The sequence below is a fragment of the Lepidochelys kempii genome, chromosome 1, assembly GCF_965140265.1.
Source record: "Lepidochelys kempii isolate rLepKem1 chromosome 1, rLepKem1.hap2, whole genome shotgun sequence".
NCBI classification, from domain to species: domain Eukaryota; kingdom Metazoa; phylum Chordata; order Testudines; family Cheloniidae; genus Lepidochelys; species Lepidochelys kempii.
Genome location: NC_133256.1, coordinates 61063142 through 61083468, shown reverse-complemented (window position 1 = coordinate 61083468; position 20327 = coordinate 61063142). Strand labels below are relative to the sequence as shown.

Below are 20327 nucleotides of genomic sequence, written 5' to 3'. Positions count from 1 at the left end.
TTCATATTTGGAATGGCTAGTGAACTGAAGGTCAGTTATTTTGTCCATTTGTAAAAAACGTGACTTTAATAGATTTCTTATATTTTAGAAGACAGACAGAACCACAATTTTTGGCAGGTGAAACAGACTAGTTCAAAACACCACATCAAATTAGCACAATTCAAGTATAACATTTCCCCTTTGCTATTATCTCTTAGTGCTCAAGTGGTTTTATACCAAGTGATACTCCATTGCTTATGTGTTAGAGCCCCCTTAATGGGACACTACAGGTGCTAGTTTACCTGTAGAGTGGTTCCACTACCCTGAGCAGACCTTTTACAAATACAAGGCCATAGAATCATCCTAGCAAAAATAACATATGCTATACTGGCTTGTGTTAATAAGAGTATCACATGCACAAACAGCAAGGTAATTCATCTTCTTTACTTGGGCACTGATTAAGCCAGAGTTGAGAGGCAACACACACATTTCTTGCACTATATGTTTAAATCCCCCCCCCCCAACAAATTGCAGCGAGTAACAGACATAAAACAGATTGGAATATAAGGCATAAAACTGAAACAGCTTTAGAGTGAGGGGCTCCAGCCATGGATCTGTACCTACTCCACCTCTCCCTAGCCTAGGGCCATCACACTACACTAATGTTTCTGAAATCAGTACCAGTCCTGGGGATGTTTTCAGCTTGAGTACATCCCACTGAAATTTGTAGGACTAGTTCTGCCTCAGATAAATCCACTAGGCCCAGGTCTCATTGTTCAGCTCTCGTGTGGTGACAGGTGGGGAGGCGAGCATGGCTTTACTTCATCTTTCTGCCTCTCATAGTCTTTGCCATTTCAGTGGCCTGCTTGGCCCCTAACGTAAGTTAGGGCAGCCCTGAAGGTGGCCTTCCAAAGGATGCTACATCAGCTGAGAACAGCCAGAGCATACTGTACTCCAGCCACATCCCTCCCTTTACCTGCACACCTTGTGTGTTGGTGGCTGCACAAGGGGCACTAGAAACTCATTCCTCCAGCTCTGTGCCAAGGAGGGAACCTCCCCTACAGCTGAAACCCTAAAGGCTGTTTCCACCCATTCTAAGACTCTTATGCTTATGTTGAAGGTAAAGGAAGCCACTGGAAACTGGTCCCAAAGACTCAAAAAAAAAAACAAAAAAAACCCCTAAACTAAAAGTAATACACCCACACCACCCTCTCTGTTCATGGCGTTAAGGGACAGGGAAAGAGACTGAAGCAAGGCCTATGAGAAAATGCTGAGGTCTGAACATATTCTCTCTACATCAAGGTTTCTCAACCTGTGAGGCTCCAGTGTATTTCCAGAAAGGCTGAAGCAAGACTAAAGCCAAAAGGGAGAGGAATTCTTTTTTTCTTCTTAGTAGCTGACACTTAAGATTCAGCAGACACTAAAGCCTCTATGGCATATGAGCTAGTCAATAAAGGTTTCCAAGCTTTGCTGACTCCAGGGTATGTAGCAACCAGCTGTAATTTCTTTCTGCACACAGTAGCTGATCTGTTGCTCGTCGCCCCACCTGTAGTCTGGGCATGGCTCTACAACCATTGGCATAATGACTCCCCACAGCACATGCTTCCTGAAGCAGGGCAGCCCAAAGAGCTGAGTACACTTCAGGAATTATTGATTAGACAAACAATGAGGTGGTTTTTCCCTTAAGAATGTAGAAAAAAAAAACAACCCTCAGGAAAGATGTAAAGAGCAGTTATTCTGATTAGTTACTGGTGGCTGATTAGTGTAGTGATATTATGAGATAAGATATCAGATCAGTTCAGAAATGGGACAACCCACCCAAGTTAGTTTTAGAATAATTTTTCTAGGAGATACTGGAGAGTAGACTTTACTCCTATGGCTGGATTTTTAAAATAACTCAGCACCCAGCAGCTTCCATTCATGTATCTAAATGAAATAGCAAGGTTTTCAAAAGGGCTTAGCAACCAGAAGGGTTAGTTGCTCTCAATGGGAACTGCTGGGTGCTGCGCACTTCAGTTAAGGTCAACTTTTTAGGAGATACTGAGCATTTGGGAAAATCTGGCTCTTGAATGATCAGGGATGGATTTATGAATAACGAGGCCAGTCTGCGCAATGCAGGGGAAGGGTTTATGAGGCTGTAGCCATCCTTCCAAAACAAACAATTCCATGATATGCATTGCATTGAGTCTGTGCAGTATGTTAAACTAAATGAAACATTAACATTGTACTGCTGGTAGCACCTCTAGCATTGGTAGAACATTACAGAGGAGGTTTCATATTCCACAGAAGGACTTACCCATGCTGTAGATTCTGGGCTAGGATTAGCCATTTGATAGGAGTTTCTCTTTGGCAAACCCAAGTCCAATCTGTCCAATAGTTCAGTAGTTTTGCTGCAGAGAAACCCAAACAGAATTGTTAGTGCTTTCTTGAAATATAAATAAAGCCTACGATTGCATCCCTAGATTCTAACCTAGATTTATTGTGCAAGAACAGAAAAGCACCATAGCTGGAACAAAAGGTTTGAGAGCTAGAAAGAATGAAGTGGAACATGAAGTGATATGGTGGATAAAGCATTTGTTGGGAGTGATTTGTTTGAAAGAGAAAAAGGACCTATTTCTGTGTTAAAGGGGCCTCTCTCTCTCTCTACCATTTTCAATTCTTATTCTGATACACATTCTATCAGATTTCACCATCAGCAGCATATATTGCTTACCTGAATCCTTCGTTCTAAACCCTCCCACCAGCATCTTAAATGACAAGATTATTTTAAAGTATTTTTCTTCATGCTTAGTACAATGCACCGTTACATCAGATTCTTTTGTCTCTCTACTGGATTAAATAAAATCCAATTTATTAGAAGTTATTCTGGTCTTGAATTGCAGTAAAGCTGTACATCGTCTCTGTGGATAGGTCCGTTGGTCAAACGGATGAATTTATCAACACACGAACCCTGGACCTGATTTTCAAAACATGTAACTATGTGCTTAATTTCATTCCATTAGGCAAATAGTTGATTCACATGCTCAGTCATGGTAGCCACGCACAGGCAATATAAAAATGAAGCCAGATTTTGCCGAGGAAAGATCTTCATCGAGGCATTTCCAGACCTCCACCACAAGTTGCCTGGCATACCTGTTATTCAAGTCTCTGCATGCAGGTGTGATTGGGTGCTGAGAACATGTGTGATGATTTGTGGCAATCTATTGAGTTTAACCTTGTGCTGCACTATGATTTTTTTCATAGCTGTGCCTAGACACATTTATAAGCGTATTTTTTTAAAAAAAAAAAACCTGAAAAAACAAACAGATATGGATTTGGGATACACTGTGGCAGATTATAGTTTCATAAAGAAATATGTGGCAACTTACAGTACAGCCTGCTCTCATAGGTTTTATAGTGTTTAGAAGGAGACCATATGCAAAAGAAGCCCTTCCTCCCACACACAAATTTAAAGAGATAATATGCACTTCTTAGCTTAACTAAGCTTAGAAATGCATACGAAAACTCCACTGGCATCTGTACATTTTCTGGCTTTTGTGCCCAAACATCTGTGCCCAAACGCAACAGACTAGAAATAGTGTAGCTAATATGCAAGACAACTGCAGCATTTTGTGGCCTATTGCATATGGATTCTGGCAGCTGCATGCTAGATGGACCACTCAGCCACTTTGTTCCTTACAGACTGAGCCACTTGCGCGTTTTTTTAAAAAAAAAAATTCAAAGAATAGTGCTTATTACTGAGTCCTGCTAATGATAAACAGCACCAGTCACAGCAGTAAGGTCAGGATCTTGCTCTATACTCGTCTGATTCTTCCCTCCACTCCACCCCCCAGATTTGTTTTTCATCTTTAAATGCTGCTGATTTCTTTGTATTACTCTGAAGAGCACACTAGCTTATTTTGACACTGTGTTGAATTACTGGTGTAGTCATTTCAAACCCAAGATGAACTTCAAAGTAGTCAAGAGGATTTTAACATAGTAAAGAGGAAAGAGAACCTGGAGAGGCCAAGCAGCATCCAAATAGTGTCATAGCAGGTTTGTTTTTTCTATACTGGTAGTTTCCTATTTTTATTAGTAATTAAAGCTGTGAGCTGAGCTCTCTACTGGTGTAGCTCTTTGGCTTAATTTCAGTTACACCAGCAGAGAATTTGGCCCTGTTTCTCTAGAGTGTTTTACAACTTTAAGAGGGACACTGTAACATCAAAATAATATACACTATTTTAACAAACCCAACCTGTGAGGTTATCTGATTAAATATGACCATGTAGATCATTGTTGCTACCACTGTTATTTAATTGCAAAAAATCTTGTACAAATTATGTCAAGTAAGGTGTCTATGGAAAGGTTATGACTTCCTGAATAGGATTAGGCTATTTGTATGCATGTATCATTTTTGTATTTGAAGTTATGAGTATTGGCTCTGTATCTATATTTCAAATATGTTTGCTCCTGCGGTAACACCCACAAGGTAGTTAGCCTACACAACTTGAATAGCCCCTTCAAGATAAGTGGCCCATCAAGGGACACTTAACTCACAATGGACTATGGAAGACGCCCATCTATGCCTGATGGACTTTCATGTGAACAAGTGGTAATGGCCTCTGGTGACTAAGCGAAATCATGCACGGACATGTGACTTGTCCATGTGACTCCAAACACCTTCTTTCTACTTGTAATTTTCCCACTAGCTGTGCTGAGAGCTTTGTTTGAAACAATAGGTTTCCCTCCACATGGCAGAAGCTATAAAAGGCCCTGAAAACACCTCCATTTTGCCTCTTTCCTGCTCAAACCTCTGGACTATGAACTTACACTAATGGGAGCATTCTAACCAAGGGATCGAAAACCTTCCAATGATTTAGAAGCAACCAGAGACTTGACTTAAACCAGCAGTTTATTCCATCACTGCTACGAGCCTGAACCAACAACTTTGCAATTGTTGTATGCATTTGATTCCTTTAACCAATTTTAACTCTCACCTTTCTTTCTTTTTATAAATAAACCTTTAGATTTTAGATAAAGGATTGGCAACAGCGTGATGCCTGGGTAAGATCTGAGTTGTATATTGGCCTGGGTATGTGGCTAGTCCTTTGGGATCAGAAGAACATTTTATTTGATGAAATTGGTTTTAAATAACCATTCATCTTTAAGTCTAGTGTTTTTGGTGGTTATACAAGGACTGGAATGTCTAGAGGAAACTGCTTTTCTGACTTCTTGTTAGCCAGTGTGATGAAACAGAAGTTTACCTTTGTTGCTGGTTTGGTATATCTTATGGGAGAATAACCACCAGTTTGGGGAGGGGGGTCTGCCCTATTTCTCAGGGGTTTGTCCTGAATTTGATATTCTCAGTTGTGACCCATGGAGGCATGGTGACAACCAACCAACCAAAAAAAATGAAAAATCCCCACAAAATTTTTATATTGTTAACAAGCAACACTTTGAAATCTCTTACATCGAATAATCTATAGACAGCAAGAGTGAATTTGACTTACGAATTTGATTACTTCATTTTTACTTCTCAAGCTGGGAGAAATGCCAAAGCTTATCTGATCAACCTCCCTTCATATTTCTAATCAATTTTACTTTCACGATCCCATGCACTTACAGAACACTGCATTTTGGGGTGTTGCTGATATCACGGGAAGAGTGAGTTGTTTTTTAAAAACTGTTTCCACTGGAATAATTTAAAAATTCCTAGAAACTCTTATTGGTTTCAGTCTTTGAAAAGCTTATTTCTACAAAATCTAATAAGTGCTGGTCCCAAGACAGTCCCTTTGGGTGCAATGAAGGAGCTAATGTCAGCTGAAGGAGAGTGTGTCCAGAGCTCATAGTAAATAGATACAAAAGGAAACCATTGTTTAGAGGCTCCTAGTGGGGGGGAAAACCAAAATTAAAAAGACCCATTAGTACAACAATACAGTTGAGATTTAAAGTCACACAAATGCCATGGCAACTTCAACTGTGTCACAGTAACCTTAGCTGTACGTGCATTACTGTGTGAGCCTATCCTATATGTAGAGTTATGCTACACAATACACAGGGAACCAAGGTGTGCAGAGACCTGAATGGGACCTCCTTTATGCATAGTTCAGCATCTCAGGAGGCATTAATCTCCCTGCAGAAATGGCACAGACCCAGAGCCAGCCTCCCACGCGTGCAACCATTATAGTGGTGGCAGTCCAAGAGCTCCCACTGAGATGGTACACTTCCATACTAGTAGCTTCTAACCCAAGGCTGTGGCTTTAAGCCACAGTCAAGGTCACAATCCTCAGCATAAGTGTATAGAAAATAAAATACCTTTTAAAAGAAACTCAGCTGAGCTGCTTTTAAATAAGTAAGTGTTAGAAAGAAATTCAAGATCACATGCAGCAACACAGAATTCTGTGTAACTGTAAATCAAGTCACAGAAGTGCAATGCCTTTGTATTTGCACAGTATATGCTATCATATTACCCAGTGCTGTGTGCTCAAAATGAAAGTTCCTACTGCAAGACACAACACAAGCATGCATGCTTGCTGCAGGCCCTAACTGTCAGATTCCTCATCTTCAAACTGTACAAAGAGTAATTTTAAATATTCTATGTAATTTTTAAAAACTAATAAAAACCCCTAGATTTCTAGTCAGGGGAGGGATTATAGAAAGCAGCATAATAAAGTCCATTGAATTTTCAGCATACTATTGGTACTCCCAACAAAATCATGATCTACAAGAGATTTAGGCCCCAGTCTTACAACTGGATCAACACTGGCAGACCTCTAAACTCTGATCTGACTGCAGTATCACCTAAAATTTCTAATAATCATTGTAATGGAATGTTAAACTGTATTACATTGTTCAGACACTGGGTGGTAGTGTGTAAAAATACCTTATTGAAGCTTACCTCAGCCATACCTTGCAGAACATTAAAGGATCTTATGATAAACATATCTGGTGTGTACAAGCAAGCTCTGTAGCCAGTCCATATCTGGTACAGAAGCACATGACATGGTGTCAGGAGTAAACTAAGAACAGAAACAAAAGAAAAATAGCAACAATGCAGAGGTAGCAGAGATGTAGGATCTCATTAACATGCCACTCTTCAGTGCTCCAGACAACTTCAACTTTGACAAACCCCAGAATGGACAGACTGGAAACATTTTTCAAGATTTTACATTGCTACCAAGTCTCACAAAGAAACTAGAAATATACAGATATCTTCTTTAATCTATATTATGGGGAAGCTGGCAGACCAGATCTTTAATTCCTTTGACTTTAATGAAGACCGCCACAAAGATGACTAGGAAAGAGTTCTGGCTATTTCTGGTGCATATTTTATACCTCAGAAATGTGGTTTATGAAGGACCATGTTTTCGCCTCAGAATTCAAGAACCAGGGGGAAATGTTGAATGTTTTATAAGAACTATGCATACACTGCCTGAAAACTGATTTTGGAAATGCAAACCATGAAAATATAAGACTTGATGGTTACTGGGTTTACAGATAAAAACCTTTCACAACAGCTACAATTGAAGAGAGATACGACCTTACTACCGGCTATACAGATAGCAAAGCACTCAGAATTAATCAAGCAACAGAACAAAAGGCAGGATGCAACTTGAAAAACCTGATACTGACTTAGAAGTTATAAACAGACACTTGCATGTGAAAAGTTACTGTAATAAAACCCCTGAGGCAAGGAGAGAACTCCCAGACTAAGAGGGACAAATTCCAGTCTAAGTGCAAAAGGTATGGAAAAAGTCATATCCCAAAAGAGGACGCATGTCCAACTAGAGGCGCATGATATAATACATGGAAAAAATGTCCATATTTCGTGCCTTTGTTTGCCTCACCATAATGGTCAGGAAGTTGACTCATATTACAAACAATCAAGAGCCACTGTTTCTGGGATCAATCACATATGACGACAGAGCTTGCCTGGAGAGTGAAATTGAATATTCATAGCAAGACTGTTGACTCTAAAAGTGACAGGGGAGCTGGTGTCACAGTCATCTCAGAAGGGACGTACAGTCACTTTCAAGCCCTCCCAGAGCTTCAGTCACATGACAAAGCTCTAGCTGGTCCTGGAGCTATTCCGAACTGCATGGGCCAGTTCACCACAGAAAACTTACAAAAGACAAAAAGCTATGCATTCAGAGTGCATGTAATCAAAGGCCAATAACCGCCTCAGCTGGAGTGTAGCAGCCATGATGAGACTAGTAACAAAGAAGAAAGAACTCTGTGGAGGATTTGATGATACTGGACTTTTGAAAGGAGATCCAATGAAAAATCAACTTAAGTGACAATTCTGGATCAGTCAGTGTACACATACTTCTACCAGAGAGATCTTGGAAGAGACTAAATGCAGATTTATGCAAATTCAAAAGACTGGTTGACCTAGTCATTGCGGACTATTTTTCCAGTTATAAAGAAATGAATGTATTCGAAAGACCGAACAGCTCAGTGTTATTGAGAAACTGCAGTGCACTTTTGCTCACTTCAGTATTCCAGAACAACTCACGATGGACAGACAATGGATCACAATTCACTGTGGCAGAATTTAAGTCATTCTGAATGAAATGTGATTTTATTCATATTACTAACAGTCCACATTGCCCACAAGTGAATGGAGAAGCTGAGAGAGCTTGTATAGACAGCCAAGAAAACCTTGCAGCAGGAAGATCCATTCCTTGCTTTTCTGAATTGCACATCAACACCAATATCAGCTATTGGATACAGTCCAGCACAACTCTCAATGGGAAGACAATTCAGAACTACTGTTCTTTTCCAAAGCTAGAATCTGTCTCAAAAGGGAAAAAAAGAGTCTATGAACACTTTTACAAGCAAACAGTCAACACTTAAAGAGCGGCCAGGTCTAGAACCTAGTGATCAAGATCACGTCAGGTTGGATGGAGAAATAGGATGGCCAAATCCAGCTGTCGTAAAGAAAAAATAATTCAGCGCCCATATTGTATGAGAATGAGACCGAGTGGAGCAGTCAACAGAAACCACTAACATCTACAGTTTGTTCCTCAGAAAGAACAATCAGAGCAAACCCTACAGACAGCAGATGCAGAACAAGATGATGAAGTCTCAAGGATTCCAAACTGACCTCAGCCAGTCATCGCAACTAATGGACAGCCAGAGGACCAAGTTGTTATGCGTTTGGGTCATGTAATTAGAAAACCAGTAAGATTCAGACACACTTAACAGACTGTTCCATACTGAACTTCAAAGACAACATGATAGTGTAAATGGTAGGAATGTAGAAATTAAAGGGGATGAAATGGAATGCTAAACTATATTATTCAGCCATTAGGTGGTGCTGTGTGTAAAAATACCTTATTTAAAAGAACCACAGCCATACCAGGCAGAGCATTCAAAGATCATATGATGACCACAGCTGGGGCGTGGGTGTGTGCGCACACACACACAAGCTCTATAGCCAGTCAATATCTGGTACAGGAACATGACAATCACAGAGTTCAGTTCTTGCCAATTCCTTTTATTTTATTGTGATTAATCACTTAAATGTCATTGTAGATCCAACAGTTAAAGAGGTGACAACAAAAGACCCAATCTTGAAAAGCCTGTAAGTGCATATTTAACGATTCAGTGTATGAGAAAAGGATGCTGAATTGGGCACCTTGTCTGGTGATAAACTGCCCTGAAAAGCAGTCACAATATTTTTCAGCCTGGGCACAAATTTCCTTACCTGCCCTTTACAAAGATTTTTTTTTTTTTTTAATATATAAAGTGGGATATTTTACATGCCTATGAAAAAACCTCCATGGACAACACTTTCCAGAGCTATGTTAAAATATTAAACAACCACCCTTCTATTGTATTTTTAATTGTTACTTCTGAATGAAACTAATGGCTATTAATATTGTTTCTTTAATCAGTGGAGAGTAAGCTACCACTATTTATTTTTTAAAAGTTGGTATATTTGTTCTCCACAGTACCTTCACATCCATCACAAATCTGATGCTAGGATTTATTTCTCCCTATGATTTTCAGTAATCTCTACCTTCATTTTTTAAAATCATACCTTTTTATTAACAAAATAAAACAACTTCTGAACTCATTGCCTGCTTAGACTGTGGGATCGCCAGCAATGCAGCTTTATTCCATTATTCTAACAGCACCCCATGGTGTGCTAGATATCTCCCAGAACAGATAAAATACATGATCCCTGACCAGAGAAGCCTGCATGCCAATTGGAGACATAAAATAACAATGGGGTACCAAGACAGTAGGAATGTCTGGGGAAGAAGAACAAGGGGAACAGCTATCAGATAACATGCCTGCTCTGTCATTTTACAATGCTCACCCTAATCATTCTACAATTTCTCTTCTGGCCCAACTGGAGAGTAGTTAAAGTCCCCCATGAACAGTGTTCTAGATATTTTTTCCTGGCCTGCATGCACATTTCTTATCTGGCCTTTACCATGTAATAATGGGACTTCTTGTAATCACATATTTACGTTTCATTCCAGATACCACTACTATACTGCTAAATTCATATATATATATATATACACACAGTTTCCTGCATTGCCCCATCAGAATCAACATGCTTAGTCTGGTTCCCTTAGAGGCTTTATTCATGGCTGGTGAAACCCAAGTTGTGGTCTCAAGCAACAGAAAACCCACCAGGAATGAGAGCTCAGCCATGGATGCTGCCTGCACATCCTGCCCCAGAGGGGGCAGCTGGAATTAGCTCCTGCTGCAGCCCTGAATGGGGCTGAGCCAAGCCCAGAGAGTAGAACCAGGCCAGATGGGAGTTGTATTGATTCACTGACTCTCCCAGGGAGCCTACTTTAAGAGACATGGGGAAAGAGGCCTCCAATGGAGCCATAGCTCAATTTTAAGGTTGGGGTTTTCATGAATGATCAGAGTTGCTCTAACTCCACTCCAGCTGAAGCCACTGAGTGCTTGAGTAGTTACAAGTTTTTTCAGCTAACCAAGCTTTCTGCCAATTTGTGGCTTTTGAACAGTTTTCTAATTCTTCCTCCCCCTACTTTTCTGTGTAGGTCTCTCACGCAGCAAACTGACTAACTAACTACAATATAGACAAATTGACAGAGGAGAATATTGCCCTCCCCCAATTTCTTTTAATGCCCAGTAATCTTGGATGAAGTAATGAGACCCAGTAGTGTGGTATTAGTTTGGCACGTCCCCTTAGAACGTGTCCCTCAGCAGTGCCACTACAGGAGGCGGGACTGCGATATCCATCTTCTCCCACCATGGGAGGCAGGAGACTACCATCACTGCCTTCCATGGCAGTGGATCTGCCCTCAGGTGAAGCTGCTCCTATAGGCCCAGAACATGCAGTTGCGTCCCCTACACTCTACTCCTGCTACAAAAGTGAATTTATCCCATAGACTTTGTGCTGGTTTTAACAACAAATTGGGAATGCTGCAAGCATGCTGTTATGACCTGATGCATGTGCCTGCAATCATCTTTTGTTGGAAAGCTATTAGGTGAAGTGGACATGACCAAAACACCCACTCAGTCCTGCAAGGTGCTGAAAGTACTCTCTGTGCCCTTTAATGGAAGGAGAGGGTGCTCACCACCTCACTGAAAAATCTTGTCACCAACCCCTTTTTCCAATAACTGCATGCCAAAAATCTGACCCCAAATTCACAACGCTCCCATTGACTTCTTTGGCAATTTATACAGACATCTAAAGGCAAAATAGGGCCTGTTACTGTAATCTGAACAGCAGAATTGAGGTATCTTCAGATGGAATAATATTCCTAAATGTAGCCATTGTACATTGACAGTTTAAATTCTAAACACCACGTCTATCAACAATATGGTACTCTCACTTTTAGCGTCAGGCTAGCAAAGTATAGAATTAAAAAGGTAAATATAATAAAATAGCACCCCCCCCCGCCAATTCTCTTTTCCACCAACTTATTTTTTTTAAAATAGTCAACCCTTGAATTAATGTAATGGTTTAGCGTCCATTCGCCACAGTGGGCTGAAATGGAGGGAGAAGGGAAGGGGGCAGCAAAACTAATATAGGGAAAGTTATTTCCAGATATGAAGTTTCATTTATTATTTGTAAGAGTCACCATAAATCCAATTTTCAAGGAAAGGACAATTTTGAAAAAGTTTATTGCCAAGGTCTTTCCATACAAACCATTGCGTGTGATCCATCTGCACATACAATCTGCTTCTATATTTTCAGCCAGCTTGCACGGGCAGATTAATGTGTACAATTAGAAAGCAACCTCACAGGCGTTCAATAAACCGCCTTCATTATTACACTCAGGAGAGTCCCTTTGGATGTCTATAAAAGCCTAGTTTTCTGCCTGTTAGCTAAATAATTGACAATGCTTAAAATAATCAGGAGCAAATGAACAAAGTGGAGAAGACTGGTGAAAGAGAGCAAACAAAAGATTCTCAAGGCTGAAAGCAGTTTTGGAGTGCTTGTGACTCTCTCTTTAGCAGTCTTTATTTACAGTCTGGTCAAGTTTGGGTTTGCACTTGTGAGGAAAATTTGTTACTGGCCTGCTGTTTGAATTACATATCACAGAGCCCTGAGAACCGGCAAGGACACTAGGAGTGGTCTTGTACAATAAAATAAATAAATCCTATTTGGGTTCATATTTTATTTTCTTTGTTTTATGACTTTTGAATAGACCGTTTTGGCAGGCTAGTGAATAGAGCTTCTGTTGGTGAAATTCAGGCACTATATTTGGAATATTCACCTTATGGTATTCGGACAAACTCTGCATTTGAAGCTCTAAATTCTTAATACAATACTGTATCTTGGGCGTACATGTATGCCACGGTTATACTGTGGCATCTATAAATAAGAAAAGCCTTCAAAATAATCTACATTTCCTTCACCAGTTTTTTCAAGCTCTGTATTATTGAGTAGTTATTGGATGTGTACCTGGCTATGTAAGAGAGCTGCTCTCTTTCGGTCTGTTTTATATTTCTGCCTATTTATACTCAGATCAGCCTATCCATCCACTTTCCAAAGCACCCAACACTGAGGTATCAGGAAACCATACAAAAGAGTGAATGAAAACAAGACATTGTCAGAGAGAAGACTTGGGCTTAATTTTGTGAGAAGGTGGTATTACATTGTACCATATTATTCAGGCTCAGATATATCCAGAGTGACCTTGAAGATTGCACCTGGCATTGCAAGTCACCATGGGAGGCAGCCTCTAAGGTGATTGTCACCCATTATGAATTGAAGGATATTCTTGTAGTCCGGAAATGGGGCTTTAATTCCTGGCTCTGCCATAAACTCCTTGTGTGACCCTGGGCACTTCACTTTGAAGATCTTGACCTAAGATATTTAGGTTCCAAACTTCCATTGAAATGAATGGAAGTTAGGAGCATAAATACCCTTGAGGATCTGGACCTTACTCTCTACTTCTTACAATTATAGAGTTAGAAGGGACCACAAGGGTCATTTAGTCCAGAGGTGGGCAAACCACAGCCCACGGGCAGTATTATCACGGGCAAAAAACGTGATATCACGGGCAAAAAACCTAAATGGCTTTTTTGCCGTGATTATCACGGGCAAAAAATCTAAATGGCTTCAAGATTGAGCTTGATAAATTTATGGAGTGGATGGTATGATGAAATTGCCTACAATGGCAGGTGGCCCATCGGCAAGTGCCAGTAGCAAAAATCTCCAGTGGTTGGAGATGGGACACTAGATGTGATGGGCTCTGAGTTACTACAGAGAATTGTTTCCCAGGTATCTGCCTTGTGGATCTTGCCCACATGCTCAGGGTCTAACTGATCATCATATTTGGGGTAGGGAAGTAATTTTGCCCCTGGTCAGATTGGCAGAGACCCTGGGGGATTTTTGCCTTCTTCTACGGCACAGGTCACTTGCAGGTTTAAACTACTGTAAATGGTAACTTGAAGTTTTTAAACCATGATTTGAGGACTTCAGTAACTCAGCCAGAGGTTAGGGGTCTATTTCAGGAGTGGGTGGTTGAGTTCTGTGGCCTTTAATGTGCAGGAGGTCAGACTAGATGATTATGATGGTCCCTTCTGACCTTAAAGTCTATGCGTCTATGAGTACATGGTGATGGATGATAAACTATTGTAACCTCATGGTTAGCAGCAAATAAGGTGTTAACATTCTGACCTCCCATTTTGTATAAAAATATAGGCAGGATCAGGCCCAAGAATTATAATATTCTGTACTTTATATGTAGCACTTCCTCCAAGCCTATCTCAAATGGGTTTACAAAAGGTGATACAGTAACCTGAGTTAATGTCATAACAAGATGAGATGTCACACGTATCTTCACATTACTTAGTAAAGTTAATGTGCAATACAGCACAGCACAAAAAGTATCCTGAAAGCATTGTCACTACATTATTCAATGATTCATTTATTATTTTCCCAGGTTCCTTATATTCTGTATGGTAGAAGATTCTTTTAACTAGTACCGTATATATTTGTTCATAAGCCAAATTTTTTTTTAGTAAAAAAGGGAAGTATCAGAGAAGGGGGTCAGCTTATGAACAGGTATAGAGAGGGGAGAGGTGGGACACAGCCTCGCCCCCAACAGAGGGGGCAAGGAGAGGCAGCACAGCCAGCAAAGCCAGAAGAGTAAAGGCAGGGCCAGAGTCTCTCAGCTTCTGGCCACATCGCAGCTCTGGGGCTGGCAGGCTGCCGCCGCGCCATGCCGCACCACCCAGCCCCGCCTGCCAGAGTGCGCTGCAGCCATGCCGCCCAGGCTGCCAGAGAGGCTCCGGCCAGGTCAGAGACATCCTCTCCTAGCCTGCCCTAGCTAAGGTGGAAAGGGATAGAATGGGAAGTGGGGGGGGTCACTTCCCTGACCCCCAGCATCTCCCCCCCACAAAAAAAATTCCCCACCAGGTGCTGTCCCGGCCCATCAGTATAAGCAGCTGGCGGGCCAGGACACTTCGTTTACTTAGGTTTACCTCCGTGCCTGCAGACACTAGAGATACACAAACCATCTCGGCCTGCCAGCAGCATATCCTGATGGGCTGGAAGCCAAAGTTTGCTGACCCTGGAATTATAGGGTTGGCTTATGAATTTTCCTTATTTATTCATTCATCTGGGGGGGGTCAGCTTATAAACTAACCAGCTTATAATCGAGTATATACGTATGTGTTTGGGAAGACACCATTGTCTCACACGATGCAATAAATTTTGCTTAAGTATGTAGAATCCTATTAATTTAATTTTCTGTCCAACTTTCCCCAGGTTTGACATTCAGTAGAACTTCACAGTATATACTTAGTTTATTCTCTGCACTACCTTCCACCAGGTTCATTCTTTTGACAGTTACATGCAGTCTCTGCTGAAACAGAGCTTGACAGTGTCTGAAAGTTAGTCTTTAACTTCAGTTACATCCAAGTTGGTTCAGTTTATTAAGGAGATAGCTGAAAGCATTCAACTATGTCTGAGTCAGAGGGACCAACATGCACATTGAATCTACTTTTCAGCAGACAGCAAGGGCTCAATTAAGGCCCTGGCAGTACATAGTGAGTTGCTGTGCCGGAGTTGGGACAAATAGCTGTTACACCTGTATAAAAGACTAGAGCAGACCTACTGCATCCAGGAGTGCTGGAGAGAACAATAAGAAAAGGAGTACTTGTGGCACCTTAGAGACTAACCAATTTATTTGAGCATGAGCTTTCGTGAGCTACAGCTCACTTCATCGGATGCATGCCGTGGAAACTGTAGCAGACTTTATATATACACAGAGAATATGAAAAAATACCTCCTCCCACCCCACTGTCCAGCTGGTAGTAGCTTATCTAAAGTGATCATCAGGTGGGCCATTTCCAGCACAAATCCAGGTTTTCTCACCCTCCACCCCCCCACACATTCACTCTCCTGCTGGTGGAGGGTGAGAAAACCTGGATTTGTGCTGGAAATGGCCCACCTGATGATCACTTTAGATAAGCTACTACCAGCTGGACAGTGGGGTGGGAGGAGGTATTTTTTCATATTCTCTGTGTATATATAAAGTCTGCTACAGTTTCCACGGCATGCATCCGATGAAGTGAGCTGTAGCTCACGAAAGCTCATGCTCAAATAAATTGGTTAGTCTCTAAGGTGCCACAAGTACTCCTTTTCTTTTTGCGAATACAGACTAACACGGCTGTTACTCTGAAACCGGAGAGAACAATGTTACTAGAAGTTTTTGCTTCATCTTTAGCAAAAGGTGCTAAACCTCCACTGGATGACAGATTCCCTTTCCCTAGAAGTTTCCAGGATCTGTGGGACTGGGTGGCCATATTCCTCTTTCCTCAGTGGCTCCTTCACACTTCCCTTAGAAAAGTATTTGAAGTAAACTCCAACTTTACTGTGTTTCTTATACCCATCCCAGGGCTATTTCTATGAGAGTGCAATATCTGGCCCTGTATCTGAAAACAGAAATATATTCATACAAGACAAGTTACTATTTAGGAATACCTTTGCACCAAGTATGAAATCTTAAAACAAACCCATTAGCTGCCCAAAGAGGTGATACTGGGATTTTTAAAGCTTCTCTCCCATTTCTGCATAATAAAGAATAGTTGGAATTTGTTCAAACTTTCAGAAACACACACTAAGCAGTTTTGGGTTGCAACCCAACTTGAGAAATGTCTGACAAAAGAGGCTTTGAGAAAGTCGTAAGCAAGTGAGAATTAGGGTTCAGAGTAAAATTTAACTTGTAACTATGTTTTTACTGCTGCACTGCTATACCAGTACATTTTCCATTTAACAATAAGGATATGGAGGCAGATATTACCATGTCTGAGGTAGAAGTGAAACTTGAACAGCTTAATGGGACTAAATCAGGGGGCCCAGATAATCTTCATCCAAGAATATTAAAGGAATTGGCACATGAAGTTGCAAGCCCATTAGCAAGAATTTTTAATGAATCTGTAAACTCAGAGGTTGTACCGTATGATTGGAGAATTGCTAACATAGTTCCTATTTTTAGAAAGAAAAAAGTGACCTGGGTAACTACAGGCCTGTTAGTTTGACATCTATAATATGCAAGGTCTTGGAAAAAAATGTGAAGGAGAAAGTAGTTAAGGACATTGAGGTCAATGGTAAATGGGACAAAATACAACATGGTTTTACAAAAGATAGATCTTGCCAAACCAACCTGATCTCCTCCTTTGAGAAAAATAACAGATTTTTTAGACAAAGGAAATGCAGTGGATCTAATTTACCCGATTTCAGTAAGGCGTTCGATACCGTGCCACATGGGGAATTATTAGTTAAATTGGAAAATATGGGGATGAATATGAAAATTGAAAGGTGGGTAAGGAATTGGTTAACAGTGGATCCTACTGAAAGGTGAACTGTCAGGCTGGAGGGAGGTTGCCAGTGGAGTTCCTCAGGAATCAGTTTTGGGACCAATCGTTTTATTACTGACCTCGGCACCAAAAGTGGGAGTGTGCTAATAAAGTTTGCGGATGATACAAAGCTGGGAGGTATTGCCAATTTAGAGAGAGACTGGGATATCATACAGGAAGATTTGGATGACCTTGTAAACTGGAGTAATAGTAATAGGATGAAATTTAATAGTGAGAAGTGTAAGGTTATGCATTTAGGGATTAACAAGAATTTTAGTTATAAGCTGAGGACGCATCAATTAGAAGTAACGGAGGAGGAAAAGGACCTTGGAGTCTTGGTTGATCATAGGATGACTATGAGCCGCCAATGTCATATAGCCGTGAAATAAGCTAATGTGGTCTTGGGATGCATCAGGCGAGATATTTCCAGTAGAGAAAAGGAGGTTTTAGTACCATTATACAAGGCACTGGTGAGACCTCACCTGGAATACTGTGTGCAGTTCTGATCTCCCATGTTTAAGAAGGATGAATTCAAACTGGAACAGGTACAGAGAAGGGCTACTAGGATGATCTGAGAAATGGAAAACCTGTCTTATGAAAGGATACTCAAGGAGCTTGGCTTGTTTAGCCTAACTAAAAGAAGGCTGAGGAGAGATATGATTGCTCTCTACAAATATATCAGAGGGATAAATACCGGAGAGGGAAAGGAATTATTTAAGCTCAGTACCAATATGGACACAAGAACAAATGGATATAAACTAGTCATTGGGAAGTTTAGACTTGAAATTAGACTAAGGTTTCTAACCATCAGAGGAGTGCTGTTTTGGAATAGCCTTCCAAGGGAAGCTGTGGGGCAAAAGATCTATCTGGCTTTAAGATTAGACTCGATAAGTTTATGGAGGAGATGGTATGATGGGATAACATGATTTTGGCAATTAATTGATCTTTAAATATTCATGGTAAATAGGCCCAATAGCCCATGATAGGATGCTAGATGGGGTGGGATCTGAGTTACTACAGAGAATTCTTTCCTGGGTATCTGGCTGGTGAATCTTGCCCACATGCTCAGGGTTCAGCTGATTGCCATATTTGGGGTCGGGAAGGAATTTTCCTCCAGGGCAGATTGGAAGAGGCCCTGGAGGTTTTTCGCCTTCCTCTGTAGCATGGGGCACGGGACACTTGCTGGAGGATTCTCTGCTCCTTGAAGTCTTTAAACCACGATTTGAGGACTTCAATAGCTCAGACATAGGTGAGAGGTTTTTCGCAGGAGTGGGTGGGTGAGATTCTGTGGCCTGCGTTGTGCAGGGAGTCAAACTAGATGATCATAATGGTCCTTTCTGACCTTAATATCAATATCTCTGAATGCATTTGTAAAAGCACCCATTACCATGGTATCTCGGTACTTTTTCAGTAGATTTTATTCACAGCAACAATTAGGTTACAGATCCTCTTTCACTGAATTACCCAACAGCCTTTTTTTCTTGGATTTTTTAAGATAAATATTCTGTACTGACAACGATCTAAGAAAAACAAATCTCTAGCTTAGGAATACTCTATGCAAAAACCATTCTCCAACGGTTCAAACACTGGAAATTCTGGAGAATACAGATAAACCAGAGGAACACATTTGAGGAAGAAAAGGACATATCCTAGCCACTGAAGCCTAGCCACAGGACAGGCAGACAGACAGTCAGCTTCAGAACAGCCTGGAGCCCAGAGGCCAGATGCCATGGCTGGAAGAATTACTTCATCTGCTTGTCATCTGGAATCTGTTTACCAGCTATGCCTACAAAGTGACTGTGACCTCTTTCAGACTTAGGTAGTCAGATTTAACATTTTACTTACAGATAGTGATCTTCGTTAAACATTTCTCTTCTTTGCTTTTCTTGTTGCCTTCTTTTTTCTTCCAGTTTATCAGCCTGCAAAATTGAAGGAGATTAAGAATTAAGTGAGAAATGAATGATTTCACTACTTTTTTGTTTCAATAGCCCATTAGATTTCACACCCAAGCATACAACAGCCCAAAACACAGGGAAACTATTTTAAAGAGGCTTCAGCCTAGACTGTACTCTTAAAAACAGACCAGTAGTCAAATACCTCCTGGCAGCAGGGTCAAAAGACTAATTTAACATGTACAAAAAAATTCAGTATAATAGACCAGATTTCCTCCTGGCAAAGATTTGCTTGTTGTGGGAGTGAAGCCATCATCAGAGACCCAGTTACACTTCCTAATTCTCCAGCCACTAAATCAGGTTACCACTACAATAAATTAATTGGTGTAGGTTTCCTTGCGGCTGCTTTGAGAACGTGCTCCATCCTTCGAGATGTGGGGGTGGTGGTTGACTTAGGTACATATATGCCCCCCTTTCCATATGGTTTATCCTCAACATCACTGAAGTATGGAAGTGCTAATATCCCTATGATATGGATGGGGAATAGAGACAGAGAGACTAAGTGTCTTGCACAAGATCCCAGAGGAAGCATGTAGCAAGGCATTGAACCAGGGCCCTCTGAGTCTAGTTCCCTAATCCCTGGACTATCCTTCCTCTCTAGGAACTAGCACTGCTGGCTTATAGCAGCTGACAATGCATGCCAACCAGAGGAATTCTCAGCTGACAGCTGCAGCTAGATTCTGGCAGTGCAAATGAGTCAAAGCCAACAAATCTGGCCCAAATGGCCTAATTAATCCCTGGTGTTCAGAAAGCACATCAGAAACTGTGTGTGCAAGTTATCACCCAAGTACACAAGCATTTGCTGGTACAAAACCAATTTCAATGCAAATCACTGCAAAAGTGAGTTCATAGAAGATCTGAAATGCAAATTTATGCACATACATATAGATATCAGATTTTTGGCTTTTTAAGGCCAAATTCTGGCTGAAGTTGAACCTACGCAGATAATGGGGTGGGGGAAAGACATGCGCACACACACACACACACACACACTCACTCTTACTGCAACACTGAGGACTCACCTACATGGGGAAATTGACTGGAATAGCGATTGCTGAATAAGCTATTCCATAATAGCTCCCCAGGTTAGCAGCATTCTTGAATTAA

At 41.0% G+C, this 20327-nt stretch overlaps 1 protein-coding gene across 5 annotated transcripts in view; it reads right to left on the bottom strand.

Annotated features, from left to right (window-relative positions):
* EPSTI1 (epithelial stromal interaction 1) overlaps positions 1 to 20327 on the bottom strand; it is an 81203-nt gene that overhangs the window by 26875 nt on the left and 34001 nt on the right. For all 5 annotated transcript variants that reach the window (XM_073345481.1, XM_073345463.1, XM_073345473.1 and 2 more), the window contains 2 exons: positions 19114 to 19187; positions 2276 to 2369 (listed from right to left, as the gene is read on the bottom strand). In XM_073345481.1, coding sequence (XP_073201582.1) covers positions 2276 to 2369; positions 19114 to 19187 — 168 coding nt within the window. The remainder of the gene's footprint in view (positions 1 to 2275; positions 2370 to 19113; positions 19188 to 20327) is intronic.